The sequence below is a fragment of the Lupinus angustifolius genome, chromosome LG05 (genome assembly GCF_001865875.1).
Source record: "Lupinus angustifolius cultivar Tanjil chromosome LG05, LupAngTanjil_v1.0, whole genome shotgun sequence".
In the NCBI taxonomy this organism is placed as follows: Eukaryota; Viridiplantae; Streptophyta; class Magnoliopsida; order Fabales; family Fabaceae; genus Lupinus; species Lupinus angustifolius.
This window is the reverse complement of record NC_032013.1, coordinates 17936566-17955404: the sequence shown is the minus strand read 5'-3', so window position 1 is coordinate 17955404 and position 18839 is coordinate 17936566. Positions and strand designations below refer to the sequence as shown.

Genomic DNA, 18839 nt, shown 5'->3' with positions numbered 1-18839 from the left:
GGCATTAAAGAATAAATAAATTGTGGAATAACAATAAATAAAAGTTAGTAAGTTAGCTTCATCACTTTTATATATTAAAAGGTGTTTCAACAAATAAATTTATTGATAATACTTTACTATTTTACAATTTACACTTCTTTCAAGATTTAATTGTAGTATAGTATATAGATTATGTCGAACCACAATGAATTGCCTAATTGAATGAATCATATGAACATGTCAATGCACAAATAATGAGTTAAACATATTTTGGTTTTAATTTGAATTTCATATAAACAATTAACCAGAAACATAAACTAAATATTAACAAATTCTTGAGGAGACAAGATCATTTTGAGTAAGGAAAATATTTCTCAACTTCTTATAAATTTGAAGTACTTAGACAAGTTCTTATGATTTACTTTGATTAACTCCAAACACCAAGTTCTAAAATCATCATTTTAGTGTATGTCCTAAAATGGTAGAATGATAATCACTTTATATATGTATACAATATTAACATACTTCTTCTAAAATCATACTTTATTCATGTTAGCAAATCCATACATATATATATATACATATATACATATATATATATATATATATACACATATATATATATATACATATATATACACATATATATATATACATATATATACATATATATATATACATATATATACACATATATATATACATATATATATATATATATACATATATATATATCAAAACTAGCCGCATTAACCACACTTATATGTGTATTAAAATTATAGTTTTATATCTCAGTCTTAAAAAATAGTGACATATACTGTGAGAAGAATGTAATGAAAGAATATATTATGAAAATATATGAGTGTAATATCAATGTATTATTATTGTAAAAATTTATATACATTTATTATATTAATGGCTTTTTATTTAAATTACTTTTTTTTAAAAAGTTAATAATAATTAAATATGAATGATGAATAATACATTAACAATATCCAAAACTTATTTTTGTCTTCCACTTCACCGTCTGGAAGCCACGGGTTCTTGATATATAAAATTGAAATACGTACACTTTCCCTGTGCTTTTCTTTGTCTATCATATATGCTTTCACGTCTTTTCATATTTTATAAATTAAACCTTCAGCAACTATGAAGGAAGATTATTGACCGCAAACTTTGTGTAATCATACATTTGGTGAAAATATATTAACCTAAATTATGTTTCAAATTTTGTTTTGAATCAATAATATTATAATAAAAATATTGAAACAAAATTAGAAAATAAAAATATTTAATTTTTTAAAATAATATTGTATTTTTAATTAGTCTAGAATAGGATTCGATATACGATTTGAGAACCAGATTCTTATCTCATTCTAGCAACTTTTATTGAAATGGTGCATGCAACATATGAGAGACTCCTTTAAAAAGTTTCATTTAACAATAATAAAATTTGTCATTTTCTCTTACATCAACCAATAACATTAGTTTATTTTCAAATACGTTTTGTTTTATTTGAGAATAAGGAAGAAATATATTGCTATCCTATTGTTGTCAAATAATGAGATACACTAAACATTAATATATAAAGAGTTTAAAATGTATGCACTATCAATGTAAAGTTTTTTACACTGTCATCATATCATTTATCAATGATTTATAATACATTTGTTTGATAGTCAATGATAGTTAACATATGCATGATGAATGCTTTCTTGAAAATGTAAAAATATTTAAATTGTTAGTATATATATATTAAACCCAAAAATAAATATCTTATACAACTTTTTTTTTAAATTAAAAAACTTAACAAACCAAACGAAATTTGCTATCCTCATACTACTTGTTGAATGAATTGGAAATTTTAATAATAAATATTTTTTTGACTGTTTTTTTAATAAGTAAATGTATGGAGTAAGGAGTGTCAAACTGATTATAACGTACAAAAAAGTTTAATACAAGTATAATGATTGATACACCATTGAGCAAAGGTGTAAGAAGATGATCTCATATTTTTTGAGAACCATACCCAAGATCTAATTTGGATCAAAACCATAATATAAATAAAACTAGCATTTTCTCCTCTAAAAATAATATCATTTCTCATGCTCCAAATGAGCCAGATAACAGAAAACCACAACATTCTCCACAAAGATTTCCCTTTACTAATTTTGCATAGAGAACCATGAACCTGAAGCCCTTCCACAATCGAATTCGGCACACTATAATCTAGATGAAGCCAAGTATAAAATCCAATCCACACATTGGTGACAAAGGAACAAGATAAGAATAAGATAAGAACAAGTGTTCAATACGTTCATCATGCAAAAGATATAGAACACACGTCAAATCATCCGCCCCAATAATATTTCTCTTATGAAGCTCAGTTCTAGTTGGTACTCTTTCTTTAAGAATTTCCATATTAAACAACAAAACTTTGAAGGCACACAATTAATCTAACATAAATGAAGAATATTACATGACTTCATTGCAACTGAATTCAATTGTACTAAGTACATAGTTCTCACCACATGGAAACTTGATTTATCAAGATTCTATCTCCATTTATCACTAACACCAACCGTGCAATAATGGTTTAATTTCGAATAAGGACATAAATACTTCTAGCAGGATCTTCCTTCTAATAAAAAAGACATCTTCTCCGGTAAATGTGTCAAGACCACTCCTCATTTATCACATCCTTTTTATAATAAGTTACACAATAAATAATATACTCTTATGAGACAAAAAAATATATCATGTATGTAAACACAAGGACAAAAATATATTTCTCATAACAACAATTTCATAAGTTAAAGTTTGATAACTTTGTTTCTTTTATTTTTAAAAACACATTGTCCTCTAAATATCATGAGATTTTAGTGTAAAAAAATAAAGAAAAAGTAATATAGGTTATAAACATATTTTTTGGTAAGTAAATTTTATTAAAAAAGGAATAAAATTATATCAAAAAGATATGAGACAATCCCACCAAAATACAATGGAAAAAACAACAATTTATCCAAGAAGGTGCTTAACAGTACTAATCCAAGCACAAAATCATATTAGAGACCCACTCAAATCAACACGTGAAAATCCCTTTAATTCTACTTTTGATCTAAAACCAAGCCTTGAATTTGATTTCATCCAACAACTCCTCCAAACCCAACCTCTTGTTGTTAAAATAACATCATTTTTGCATCGTCAAAGAGACCAAATACCATGGCCATCCAAATAACAGAACCAATACCTTTTGATAAACAACCCTTAACTAGAAGAAAATATTGTAGACGGTGAGACTTAGTTGTAGAAGGAAGTGTAACCCCAAGTCCCAACCACTCAGAAAGTAGTTGTCAAACCCGATAAGAGAAATGACAAGAGAAGAAAAGATGATCTGAAGTCTTCGATTGAGTCTGACACTAAGTACACATAATATCATTTCTAGAAAAGATATCACCCCTCTTGGCAAGATGCCACTTACTTGGAATCCTATCTAAGATAGTTCTCCAGCAAGCACACAAGTCTTCATAGGTGCCCAAGATTTTCAAACTATGTTCCAAAACTCACGATCCTCTTCACCAACCTCCTCATCTTGCCAAATAAATTGGTAATCCGACTTGACCGAATAACATTTAGAAACCTCATGAACTCAAATCCATTCATCTTTAATATCTTCCTTCAACTAATCTACTCCAACAACTCCATCAGCTCCTCTATCACAAGCTTCTCCCAGTCGAAAGGTTCCTGTCTCCATGAATGTTGCCAAATCCACTTCCCCTCCTTCCAAACACCTAACTGACCCACTTGAACCTCCTTCTCAGAATAAATATTATAAAGCCTAGCAAATGAATCCCTCAAAGGACCCTCCCTCACTTAATAATCCTCCCAAAATCTAGTATGACTCCCGTCTCCCACCACCTTTTTAAAACCACCCTTAATTCTCTCTCTACCATTATCCAACCCTCTCACCATCCTCTTCAAATATCTCCACCACAAGGAGTCTGAGAACCAACTTATATCATTCTCACCATAGTCAGAATTACTCTGATCCCCATATTTCGATTTTAGAACTTTAAGCATTGCAACTTTTATATATATATATATATATATATATTATCAAACATGTACGCTTACGTGCCTATGTGGTGGAATCAAATTGAATTGGTCTCAAAATCAGTACTGAATGAACTCGGACAAACTCACTCAAACTAATGAGTCATTCAATTATTTTGGGTTCTAGAAGCTTGATTTACATGCCTAAATGATATCCTTTTCAGTTTTTTCTTAATGAATTCCAAAACCCGAATATGATTCTTCACACAAAGAATCCTCCTAAAAACCCTTAATCCATCTTCGACTCTTCCCGTCTGATTCTCAGTGGTTATTGTTTTTTTACTCATCAAATGTTTATTATCTCTTAGCCTATGTTTCTCCTTCTATAAGGATAGTTAAATATGAACAATTGGATTCATTTAGAATGTTGTTGTAGCATGCTTGATTATATTATCATATTATCCATAAATAATCATGTTGCTAGTTAGTAAATACTTATGATGAATGTTATGGATAGATGTCATCATGTGAAATTTAGTAAAAGACAAAAAAAAAGTATGTACTAATGGTGTATAATTTTTATACACTATCATTTTATGATCTGTCATTAATATTTAATCATCATTGACTCTTCAAAAAGTAATCCAATTGAATGATATAATAATCGTACATAAATCTTTATAGTGACGGTGCATAGACATTACATAATAAAAAATGATTATGGTGAGGTATATACATTGGCTTTATAATAGGTAAATTATATTTAAAACACTACAATAAATTTTTCATATACCTAAGGATGAAAATCGTAGGTAAAAAACAAACAATCGTAGGTATAGCTCAAAAAATGTTTACCTACGAACATTTTTCTATCGTATTTAAGTCACTATATCTACGATTTCCCCTGTCACTACAAGTTTTAGTGATAGTTGTCAAACGCTTAGGTATAAAACTTCAACCTATACCTTGGGATTATATCTGTCACTATAGGTGTTTATACTTGCAATTTTTCCTATCACTATAAGTTTTAGTGATGGAAGTCAGAACCGTAAGTATAAGACTTATACCTTCAATCTTTGTCAATCATTATAGATAAGTATATTTTTCTTATACATATGGTTTTATTCTATTGGTATAATCCTTCATGATATTAACATAGTCTTATATATACTTAGGGTATTGTTTCAACTTGTTTTAATGACTCATGGTAACAAGAAATCATAATACAAATGTATAGTAGAAAAATAAATTTATGAACACATCATTATATTTAAAATTAAAAAAAGTTATATAATCTGTTGAAATATATGAGTTAAATATGTCAATATATAGCATACATATGAAAAGTCTTATAATCCTAAAAATTATACAATTTGGATCATATCCATCTAAATAGATACAATTGTGTTTCTAGAAAAAAAATGATTCATTTCTAGTTTATTGCATCAAAAAGAAATTGGTTGTCTAATCGTCACCTGTGAGGAATAAAAAAGACAACAATGAATGAATAAAGTAATACAATGGAAAAACTCTAATAATGAAAATTGTTATACCATATTCATTATCTTCTTTACAATTTGAATATGGAGAACCAAAATAAGATGGGAAAAGAATCTTGTACCTATTAAAAGCAAAAAATAGAACTTAGGTGAATTATTTTGGTGCGCACAAATTAATAATGGTTGTAGATAGACATATATAATACTAATATAATACATCAATATTAACATTATGTAGTGTTGCTTCCATATATGAAAATTGAAGTTATTAAACTATACCAAATGATCAACCATCTTCGTCCAAACTAACTACTTCAAATTCACCTTGTAAAAATGTGGCTATAAGCAACACTTAAAACCATTGCCTATGATAGATTGTAGAACATATAGTTATCAACTTAGACATTCATAATTATATTACATTTATACCTACGATTTTTTTACGTCCATAGATATATTATATCTATACCTATGATTTTATTCTCTGTCACTATAAGCGTCTGGATGTATATAGTAAATTTCTTATAGTGAAAGTAGAGTTCACCTAATTTAATGATAAACTCGCAATTTTAAGAATTATATATATATAAATAAAGATATAATCTTGTAATCATGTTTCTTCTTATCGCATAGTAATACAAACTTGTTACAATAATGTAGTAAGGTATACATATTAATTAGTCACATACCCATAATTCCTATGTAGTCTTGTGGATGGGGAAAATCATGTTAGAAGAACCAATGTTAACTTGACGTGGTTGTTTTTAGCTTGAACAAGATTACTTCTTATAGAAAATCCATGTGATTTTCAAAAATATTATTATTTGAGAGTGGAAAATATATAAGTACAGCAATTTAATTCCTGTATATTAACAAACAATGGCCAATTAAGGCGTAGATAAATTGGGGAAGTTGTTCTATCTTAACCAAAAATCTCAAGTTTGAGTCACTAAGAATGTAAGTGCATTTGGATAGGGAGAGTTTTGTCGCTCATATTGGTTCTACCAGATTCGATTACGATTGCCATTAATAGATACAATGTACCTCTGGTTTAGACAAAATTAAGAAAAAAATCACATCCTATTTCTTCACACTATTATTTCCTATCACATTTGCCTTCATAAGTAGAGAGCAGAAATAAGTTAAAGAGAAAGTTTTCGCTCATAATTAAAAATATCGCATTATACTTAAGGATGATAAAAAACTTGACCCATGGGTACCTTTTAAAATATCGCAATGAGTACCTGTAATAATAGTTTATAGGTGTTAATGAGCTTTATGATACCCCGCTACATGGGTACCTGTTAAATTTATAAATTTAGTTTTTAATTAAAATTTTATACATATTATAGTTTTTTATTATTATTTTAAAGATTATATATCTTATATTTTATTATTATTTCATAATAAATTATACATATTTGACAATAATTATAAATTTATCATATAAATATTATATTATTTATGTAATAATTATTTTTACATGTTGATTATTACAAAATATGTAAATATATAATTAAAATTAAAAACTTGTTGGATACCTATAAATACTTATTACATGTATGGGACATAAATATTATGGGTTTAGGAACCAGAAAACACACGCCTGCATGCATCCATTGCCATCCCTATTCACACTATATGTTTAATTGATAAGCTAATGAATTGGAGTTCATGTTAGTATAATTATAGCGGTTGCATACATATATCAGGCGTGATATGGCCGGACCACCCAGAAAATATATAGTCATATTGGTTAGTTTTCTTTTCCTTCAAAATTGAAAAATAAAACCTGAAAATGCCTTAATTTTTATAGAATGTTGTTGTGGATATCAAACATGACTCAACCACCATTCTTTGTACTTCTAGAAATGGTCACATTTTATTTTGTTAAGCATTATAAATAAAAGTGTTTATTATATTTTTATTAGTTTTAAATAATAATAATAGTATATTATATTATATATATATATATATATATATATAATTTTATCAATATATGATTTAATGAATAAACTACTAATTGAATTGTTACCCTATATGAATACTTTGACTGATTTAATGGATTTTACTACACTAATGATATCATTCTCACTTCTTTGGTATAAAAGTGGATTTTGTGCTCATTCTGTCAAGTGATGTCAAGAAAGATGAACTACATTGTTGAATGGCATAATTGGACAAAAATGAGTGTGATGCATTAGCACTTTGCAATTTTATCATACAATAATATTATTATATGCACAAAATTCATCCATATAAATTTGTAAATGCCTTTGCACGCGACGTACGAATACTTTGCCATAAAATATAATTATTAAATAAAAAATAATGGCTACGCCATATATAATAAATAAATTTAAAATTTATTACTTAATAATAAATTAATGGAAAAAGTATTGTTTTCTTCCTTCTACCTAATTTATTTTATCAATTGGTCCCTTAACTTTTTCTTACTCTAATTCGTTAACTTTGTTACACTCGGTTGACATTGTCAACTATAATCCTTCATGGTTGTTACTTTCCTAAAAACGACATCATTTTCTAGTAGCTCTCGGAGACTCCAAAATAATATCGTTTTTTGGACCATCTTCTTCCTTTGAAGATATTATGGTGATGTTTGTGACAAACGGGGCAAACTAGGCAACACAGAAATTGCACCATCTTCAAGCTCTACTCATGATGGTCCCAACGTGAATTTGAGTGTTAAGGTTTAGGTGTTTGGAGATGAAGATTAGAGAGATAGTGAACGTGTAGAGAGAGGATTGACGATGGTGGCTTAGGGTTTGAGAATGGAGGAAATGTGGTGGTGGTAGCAAATTTAAAGGAATGGGGCAATGGTGAAAAAAAGGGGGAGATTCCAACTTGAAATTGAAAGGGCGATGTCAATGACGACGATGATGACCTTTTAGTTAATCTTGCAAACAAAAAAAAGGTTTAAAGTTAGGAATGTTCAAAATAACACCATTTTGGAACACATTAATGTCGTCAACAAACTAACTAAGGGAAAGACAATGTTATTGTATAACAAAAGTTGAGGGATCAAATTGCAAACTTAAGTGAAGACCGAAGAGACTAAAATAATAGTTTTGCCTAAATTAATAGTAATTCCTCTTCCTTTTATTTTTAGGTTATTTTAATCTTTTCCTTCATCTCATTTTGTACTCAATTAAACAAAAAGGAGAAAGAAAATATTATATTTTCTCTTAGAAAAAACCATACAAAAATTTACTATTTTTGATCATCTCTAGCTTACTTTTCATTCTAGTTCTCATATGTTCCTCTCCTCACAATTCTCTCTCCAACCAATTAAAACTAGACCCATTAATTAGGTTATGCAAGAAACTCACCAATCAACTCAACCGTAAGTTTAGGTCTTGAATTAATTATGTTTGTGTCACATCTTCACCTGTCAATGTTCCTAACTTTTAAGTAGGGACTTCTTTTCCACTTCTAATAATGGATCATCAAAAGTGAAGCGTGCTTAGCGAAACTAGATAGATCAGTTTAAAGGACAACACAAAGGACATGAAGGATGATGTAATTTCAATAGATTCATAATTGCGTTCACCACAATCTTTTGGTGTCATTTAACTCAATTGGTAATAAAGATAATAATAATAACTTAGATGAATACATGCACTTATAGTATTCAATAACATTCTTCTTGTATTTGACCTGAGTATTTGAGCTACAAAAGAGTTGTGGGGTAAATTATTTTTGAGTATTATTCATTTCTTACCCAGTCTAAATCATATTTTCACGGGTTATTGATTGAGATATTTGAAACATATTATTATATATAATTTCATATTGCCTAACTAAAATAGATGAGAAAATCATGTTATATATTAAACTCGTGTTCTGTTGAGGATAGAACACAATGTGGAAGCACAGAATTGAATCAATTGAGAACAAAAGAGAAGCAAGTAAAGGATAAAGAAAATAACACACAAGATTTAACGTGGAAAAACCCCTCAGTGTGAGAGGAAAAAAACCACGGGCGATCAAGAGCAAAATTCCACTATGTAAAAAAGAAGAGTACAAGAAATCCTCTTATAATGATGAGGACAAATGACAATATTTTTTCTCACAAATACTCTCTCAAATGGAACAAGAATTCTCACCAAGAATGCACTCACAATATATGTGTAAATGAAAGAGATGTTGTGTGTTGTGAAGATGATTTTGAAGCTCTCTATATGTGTCCTTTTATAGGCAAGCAAAGTCTTGGTATCTTGGATTCCAAGCATTGGATGCTTGGAAACAAAGCCATAAAAGTGACATAAAATGCCCTTAAAGAGAGCCATAAAATTGTCATAAAATTCTTTTAAGGCATAGTAATGAGAGGCATCTAACAATCTCCACCTTGGCTCGAATTTGATAAGTTGCTCATCGCCAAATAATGCCCCGAAGGGCACTCAAGTGCTGTAGAGACCAACCAAGTCCAAGCAAAGTTGGAACTTGGTATTCGGAAGTGGCTTGGTAAGTATATCTGCTGGATTCTCTGATGTGTGAATCTTTTCCACCATAATTTCACCAATAGCAACAATATTTCGGATAAAGTGACGTTTTATATCAATGTGTTTGGTCTTGTCATGATAACGATTATTCCTGGTCAAATGAATAGCACTTTGACTATCACAAAACACTGTAAGAACACCCTGTATTAGACCAAGTTCATTTACCAAACCTCGGAGCCAAATAGCCTCCTTCACACCCTCCGTTGCTGAAATATATTCTGCTTCAGTCGTAGACAATGCAGCAATGGACTGAAGAGTAGCTTTCCAGCTAATAGCACTATTACAGAGAGTAAAGATGTAACCAGAAAGAGACCTCCTTCTGTCAATATCACCACCATAATCCGAATCAACATAACCTACAACGTCATCAGTTGTAGCCTTGTTTCTGTCAAATACCAAGCCAATACCAGAAGTACCTTTTAGATACCGAAAAATCCATTTTACAGCACTCCAATGATCCTTTCCAGGATTATGCATATATCGACTTACCATGCTAACAGCATATGCTAAATCAGGTCTAGTGCACACCATAGCATACATAAGACTACCAACTGCACTAGCATAAGGAATATGTGACATACGCTCCATCTCTTCCTCTGTATGTGGGCAAAGATCTAAAGATAACTTGAAATGTGCAGCAAGTGGAGTAGAAACAGGTTTACAATTATTCATATTAAACCTTTCAAGCACTCTTTCAATATATTTCTCTTGGGATAAAAACAATTTACCAGCTTGACGATCCCTGTGAATCTCCATACCAAGAATTTTCTTGGCTGCACCTAATTCTTTCATCTCAAACTCATTATTGAGTTGAATTTTCAATTTCCGGATCAAAGACTTGTCACGTGAAGCAATTAGCATATCATCAACATACAGTAACAAGTATATGAATGATTCATTTGGAAATTTCTGGAAATAAATACAGTCATCAAATTGACTCCTGCAATAACCTTGCCCAATCATAAAAGAATCAAACCTCATGTACCATTGTCTGGGAGCTTGCTTAAGGCCATATAATGATTTCTTCAATCGACAGACAAGATGCTCCTTATCAGGAACAATAAATCCTTCAGGTTGTTCCATGTAAATTTCTTCTTCCAGCTCTCCATGTAGAAAAGCTGTCTTTACATCAAGTTGCTCCAACTCCAAATCAAATAAAGCAACAAAAGCAAGCAAAACACGTATAGAAGTATGACGAACAACAGGTGAGAATATCTCATTAAAGTCAATACCTTCCTTTTGATTAAAACCTTTAACAACTAGTCGTGCTTTGCATCTTGGATCTTCAACCCCGGGAATACCGTCTTTCTTCTTATAGATCCATTTACATCGTAATGGTCGTTTGCCTTCGGGAAGCTCTGTCAAAGCCCAAGTACCATTCTTATGAAGACTTTCAATCTCTTCATTCATAGCCACTAGCCACTGTGACGAATCAACACAAGAAACAGCTTCTGTATAGCTGGCAGGTTCAACATCATCATTTACCTCTTGTGCAACTGACAATGCATAAGCAATTAAATTATCACCATCAGTGTATCTAGCTGGCCTTTTAATTAGTCTTCTGGTTCTGTCTCGAGCAATACAATAATCATCTTCTTGCTGATGAATAGGAGAAGTTGTACTGTCATCACAATCAACATAATGATCATCAATGCTAGATTGATTTGTAGAGGAAGATGGAACATCAACATTAGGAACTGTAGGTTTCACTATCAACTCCACCTTCTCGCTAGTACCCTGTAGATTACCTGTACTAGTAGAAGAAGACACAATAGATTGTTTTCCAGAAGATAAAAATGCATCCTCATTAAAAGTCACATCTCTGCTAAGAATTAATTTCCGTGACTTTGCATCAGAATACCATAAGCGATATCCTTTAGACTCAGATGCATAACCAAGAAATATGCACTCAACAGCTCTTGGAGCTAATTTACCATCATTAACATGTGCATAAGCAGGACATCCAAAGATTCTTAAGTTAGAATAATCAACAGGATTACCTGACCAAATTTCTTCTGGGATTTTGAAATCAAGTGCTGAATGTGGAGAACGATTAACCAGGTAACAAGCAGTAGATGCTGCTTCAGCCCAAAATTCACGCCGATGCCATAACCCAGCATTTGAGAGCATACAACGAACTCTCTCAAGTAGAGTCCTGTTCATCCGTTCTGCAACACCATTTTGTTGAGGATTTCTTGGAATAGTTTTGTGTCTAGCAATACCATTTTTTGTGCAGAACTCATTAAAATCACCATTGCAGAACTCTAATCCATTGTCTGTTCTAAGCTTCTTCACTTTCTTCCCTGTCTGGGTTTCAACAAGAGTTTTCCACTTCTTGAAAGTGGAGAAAGTCTCATTTTTATGCTGCAGAAAATAAACCCAAACTTTGCGAGAAAAATCATCAATGATGGTCATCATATAGCGACATCCTCCATGAGAAGGAAATTTAGAAGGCCCCCAAAGGTCAGAATGAATATAATCAAGAATACCTTTGGTACGGTGAGTTGCAGTGGAGAAACTAACCTTTTTCTGTTTCCCAAAAACACAATGTTTACAAAAATCCAATTTACCAATGCCATGTTTACCAAGATGACCTTGTTTGCTTAGAAGGTGCATACCTTTTTCACTCATATGGCCCAGGCGCATGTGCCATAATTTGGTAATGTCATTATCATGCATTGAAGAAGATACAGCTGTTGAACCTGTCACAACAGAACCTTGCAAGACATATAAACTACCAATCCGGTTAGCTTTCAATAATACCATAGCACCTTTCAATACCTTTAGAACTCCACCTTCAGCTGAATACCTACACCCGAGAGACTCTAGGGTGCCAAGAGAAATTAAGTTCCGCTTCAAATCTGGAATATAGCGGACATTAGCCAAGGTTCTGACAACACCGTCATGAGCCTTGATCTGAATAGTACCTATTCCTGCAACTTTGCATTGGGTATCATTGCCCATCAAAACAACACCACTGTCAACATGTTCAAAAGTGGTGAATAAGTCCTTATAAGGACACATATGAAAAGTACATCCAGAATCAAGAATCCATTCTGTTTTACTCCTATTATTATAAGAGACAACAGATAAAAGAATATCACCGTCAGAATTGGCTTCAATATTAGCAGCTTCAGAGGATTGTTGAAATTTTCCCTTATCTTGTTTTTCTTGTTTTTTCTTTAAGATAAAACAATCAGGAATGTCATGCCCCGGTTTCTTGCAATAGCGACAAGTTTTGTTGGATTTGCGACCTCTGGATTTGGATCTGAACTTTTTATAATTGGTACTCCCTTTTTCTTGAGTTCTACCTCGAACACTTAAGCCCTCACCCTTGTCCACAGAATTAACTTCAAGATCAAATTTTTCTTTGGACAATAAATTAGATTTAACATCTTCAAAGGATAAGGTATCATTATTTCCATACAACATGATTTCTTTGAAGTGCTTATAGGTAGAAGGTAAAGAGACAACCAACAAAACAGCTTTGTCTTCATCTTCAATATTAATATCAATATTTTGCATATCCATAATAATAGAATTAAACTCATCAAGATGAGTTTGAATAGGAGTACCTTCAACCATACGAATGGTGTATAACCGTTCTTTGAGACGAAGCTTGTTTGCGAGGCTCTTGGTCATGTATAAAGTTTCTAACTTCAGCCACAAAGCCGCAGCGGTTTCTTCATTGGCAACCTCACGAAGAACCTCCTTCGACAAACAAAGTTGAATTGTTGAAAGCGCCTTTTCATCCAACTCGTCCCATTGATCATCGGTCATGGAAACTGGTTTCTTTGACTTCCCATCTAAAGCTTTCTTTAATCCGCTCTGGATAAGAACGGCCCTCATTTGGACTCGCCAAATAGAAAAGCTAATTTTGCCATCAAACTTCTCAATGTCAAATTTTGCAGACATTTTGAAATTCTCAATTTAGTAAGAGCTCTGATTCCACTTGTTAAGGTTAGAGCACAATGCGGAAGCACAGGATTGAATCAATTGAGAACAAAAGAGAAGCAAGTAAAGGATAAAGAAAATAACACACAAGATTTAACGTGGAAAAACCCCTCAGTGTGAGAGGAAAAAAACCATGGGCGATCAAGAGCAAAATTCCACTATGTAAAAAAGAAGAGTACAAGAAATCCTCTTATAATGATGAGGACAAATGACAATATTTTTTCTCACAAATACTCTCTCAAATGGAACAAGAATTCTCACCAAGAATGCACTCACAATATATGTGTAAATGAAAGAGATGTTGTGTGTTGTGAAGATGATTTTGAAGCTCTCTATATGTGTCCTTTTATAGGCAAGCAAAGTCTTGGTATCTTGGATTCCAAGCATTGGATGCTTGGAAACAAAGCCATAAAAGTGACATAAAATGCCCTTAAAGAGAGCCATAAAATAGTCATAAAATTCTTTTAAGGCATAGTAATGAGAGGCATCTAACATGTTCTTTATTATTATTCACACCACACCAATTATAAGCACTTTATGGGCATTTAGGCTTATAGTTGCGTTAAAACTTGTAATTCTTATTATCTAATAATATTTTGGTAATTGTTTAGCACTCTAAGAGATTTAAGCATAATTGGCTGAACTTCGCGAACAAATTATCTTGTTTTATCACTTTCTATTTATTTTATGCACTTTATTTGATTGATTGTAGGCAATACTATGCAATGATCGTTACTGGTTCACCAACAATTGGTTTACGAGCCCATTGATAGATGACTATTAGCCCATATGCCAGATTACAGTAAAGGAGGGTGAAAGACTTGTTGGTTAAACATGACAAGAATCATCTCCAATAATGGAGAAACAAATTATTGATTATACATTTACATTTAAGGATAAAAATATTATTACATTACATTTAAAAGGTAAAATTGTCACATCATAAAATAAATTCACAGTATTTTGTACACTTCTTTTCCCGTAATGGAATGGATCTTGATACAATTGAATAATGTCTATCAAAACTCAAAAGCATTGCATTAGGATAAATCAAATGAGTTAGTTGATGAAAAAAGACACATGTTGGAAGTGCAATTAATGATAGTTTAACTAATGATTTTACTTGTTACTTGGAATACTTGGCTTAAGGTTGTTATTTTAGTTAATAATGGGATGAATATTCCTTCGGCTGTATTAATGAATTTGCTTATAAAAACTTAATCAATTACAAAATGTTTACAAGTTTTATAATAATAAAGTTCATTTATGAAAAACAAAACTTGTATCAAAAGCATACTATTTTAGTGCTTTTCTTATAAGCTAAATATAGTTTCTTCAAAGAAATAATTAAAAATAATAATATATCTTCTTACAAAGTTAACATACAAATCTTTGTGTTGGAAGTTAATAAACATAATGCAAGATCATATTTCTATCCAGTCTAGCTAATGCTGCATTAGGAGCACCAAAATTGGCACATTAGCAACACCAGAATTGGCACATTAGCAGCATCAAGATCTTGGTCAGGCTTGGTGCATCAGGAGCACTAGACTTGATGTATCAGGAGCATCAAAGTTGGCTTGGCTTGGTGCATCAGGTGCACAGACTTGGTGTATCAGAAGCATTAGAATTCGCCTGGCTTGGCGCATCAAGTGCACCAGACTTGGTCCACTCGTAGCATTAGACTTAGCATGATGCATTAGTCGACATTGCACCAAGGCACATTAGTAGAAGCACTAAGGCATTCCTGCACTCCGTCTAAGCAAAGTGTCTTAGCATTAGGCACATGACTCAACTATGCATTATGTTTGTAATTCTCTAGAAGAATAGAATTGTAGCTGAGCATTTTTGTTTTGAAACATGTGTTTATTATTTTACACATGTGTTTATCATTTTGTATATGTTAGTTTAGTTAGTTATGAGGGTTAGGAGTTTGTTAGCTTTGTTACTTGCAACTTAAGCTACCCGATTGTATCCTTATATAAAGCCATGTTTATCATGGTTAATTAATCAATGAGAAAAATATTTCTTTTTCTTTTATACTATCATTCTATATTCAAAATCTAATATGGTATCAGAGCTCTCAATGTTAGAGCTCTGCTACAATTCCATTCTTCGTTTTGATCATTTCTTCATTCCCTTGTCTTATGCTACAAATATTCTGCCATTCAGTGGAGCATATCGATTTAGAGGAGGTTAGCCAGACTCACATTTCTTCTGATACTTCACAAAATCCAGTGAGCCCATATTATCTTCATCCAGGGGAGAATCCAACCTTTGCTGGTCACACCACCCCTGAATGGATCCAACTACCACTCGTGGAGCAAGGCAATGAAAAGAGCATTATCATCAAAGAATAAATTCAAGTTTGTTAATGGAGTCATCAAAACGCCAGAAGAAAGTGACCCAATTTTTTATGCTTGAGATAGATGCAACACCATGGTAATTTCTTGGATCAAAAAATCTTTATCTCAACATCTAGCACAAAGCACAATTTACATAGATAATGCCCAAGAAATATGGGAGGATCTTAAAGAAATATTCTCCAATGGTGATTACTTTAGGACTTCTGACCTATTACAAGAAATACACTCTATAAGGCAAGGAAATAAAAGTGTCTTTGCCTTTTTCATTGATGTGAAGATACTTTGGGAAGGATTGGAATCCCTTAGGCCTATTCCAACCTGTCCTTGTCGCAAAAAATGTGAAAGTGACCTTCTAAAGGCCATTAAAACTCAAAGGGAAACAGAGTATGTAATATGTTTCCTTAAAAGCTTGAGTGACCAATATAATACCACCAAATCACAAATACTCCTCATGGAGCCATTACCAAGCATCAATAAGGTTTTTGCCATGGTGCAACAACAAGAAAGGCAATTGACTGGATCAAATGTTGGAGAGAACAAAGAAAGCATCAACAATGTAAACAAATCACAAAATTGGAGGGGGCATCTTGGAAGAAATCCTAGAAGAGGAAACAATCACTATGACAGAAGAACATCATCTACTATTGGAGGCACATGGAGCATTGGAAAGACTTATAATGCCAACAATAACAAAGTCTGCACATTTTGTGGTAGAGAAAGACATACAACATATACTTGTTATTTTAAATATGGTTTCCCACCAAACTTCAAGTTCAAACCAAGACCAAACAATGGACCTGTCAATAGTGTTATCACACCAGAAGAAGAAACGCATCAGATTGACACTGGAGATAATGCAAATAGTAGAAACAAGAGAGAAGATCAAAGCCAACTAAGGATCAACCTTGATCATAGCATAAACCAAATTGGTAATACATCTCCTATTGATAATAATCAATCCATAACAGGTAATCCTCTTGGCAATTCTTTATGGATACTTGATACTGGTGCCACTGACCATGTCAACAACTTATTAAATTTCACATACCATAAATCTATTAAACCTATCCATGTGAAGTTACCTAACAACCTCACCATAATTGCAAAGAAAAGTGGAACTGTGATACTTTCTAAATCTTTAACTCTTCATAATGTCCTTTATATGCCTGATTTCAAATACAATTTAATTTCCCATCATAAACTGGCTTGCTCTCTTATGTGCAAGCTTGTCTTTGACAAATCTTCTTGCTTGATTCAAGATATGATTATATCGAAGATGATTGGTCATTCTGAAGCTTTTAATCATCTATACATTCTTCAAAGGCATGACAATCCAGAAAATATCACTTTTCACATAGATAGTTCTCCTAGTATTTCTAGTAATTCTTGCTTTGATCTTTGGCACCCTTCTCATGTTGTTCTTGACAATGTTCATAACTTTGCTTCCTGTGTAAAAATTGACTTGAAGAAAGTATGTGAATATTGTCATCTTGCAAAATAGACTAAATTTATGTTTCCTACTAGCACTTCTAAGACTACACATGTTTTTGAACTTGTTCATATAGATATTTGGGGGCCTCTTAGAATTCCCACTATTCAAGGACATAAATACTGTTTAATGATAACTTTTCTAGACATATATGGCTTTATCTTATGAGTTCCAAGGCTGAGACCAGAGGTCTTATTCACAATTTTGTTCAACTTGTTTCTGTTCAATATAAGCATGCTCTTAAGACTATTAGAAATGAGAATGGAATTGAGTTTATGATTCCGCAATTTTATGCTCAAAATGGAATTCTGCATCAAACTTCATGTATTGAAACACATCAACATAATTATGTTGTTGAAAGAAAACATAGGCATATTTTAAATGTTGATAGGTCTCTTTTATTTCAGTCCCATTTGCCAAAAGGTTTTTGGGGGTATGCTGTCAAACATGTCATCTATGTCATAAACAGACTTCCTACTCAGGTTCTTAGGAAAATTTCCCCCTTTGAAGTCTTATATGACACACAACCTGACCTTCAACATTTGAGGTCTTTGGTAGTTTATGTTATACATCTACTCTAGTCCAACATAGGTCTAAGTTGGATCATAGAGCTAGAAAATCTATTTTTCTTGGATTTCAAGCAAGTACCAAAGGATATATTCTTTATGACTTCAACACCAGAGAAATATTCATATCTCGAAATGTGGCGTTCTATGAACACATATTTCCCTACAAGGACAACAAGCAACTCTTAACCACAGAAAGATCCATTGATGACACATCCTTTTTACTAATGGAGCCAACACCTTCTATTATTAACAATGACACTCAAACTTCTGCACACATCAATGCCAATCCTACTACCAATTTCACATCACCTGACTCTGACATACCCATTCAACCAACCACCACTGATCCTTATACATCTATCCATCCAACCACCACTGAAGCTAACATACCTTTAAGAAGATCACAA

General features: G+C 32.0%; 2 protein-coding genes and 1 long non-coding RNA gene across 3 annotated transcripts in view; 2 read left to right on the top strand and 1 right to left on the bottom strand.

Annotated features, from left to right (window-relative positions):
* Nucleotides 3100-9079, top strand: LOC109347432. Its single transcript, XR_002107598.1, has 3 exons — nt 3100-3157; nt 3323-3325; nt 9066-9079. It is a non-coding gene; the product is annotated as an uncharacterized LOC109347432 (long non-coding RNA).
* The window catches only part of LOC109347947 (putative transferase At4g12130, mitochondrial), a 29366-nt gene continuing 21259 nt past the window's right edge, over nt 10733-18839 (bottom strand). Inside the window, exon 8 of the transcript XR_002107686.1 lies at nt 10733-10745. The gene's annotated coding sequence lies outside the window, so the exon portion shown is untranslated. The remainder of the gene's footprint in view (nt 10746-18839) is intronic.
* On the top strand, nt 16448-17875 carry LOC109347033. The gene has a single exon (XM_019586766.1). The coding sequence runs from the start codon at nt 16448-16450 to the stop codon at nt 17873-17875; it is 1428 nt and encodes a 475-aa protein (XP_019442311.1).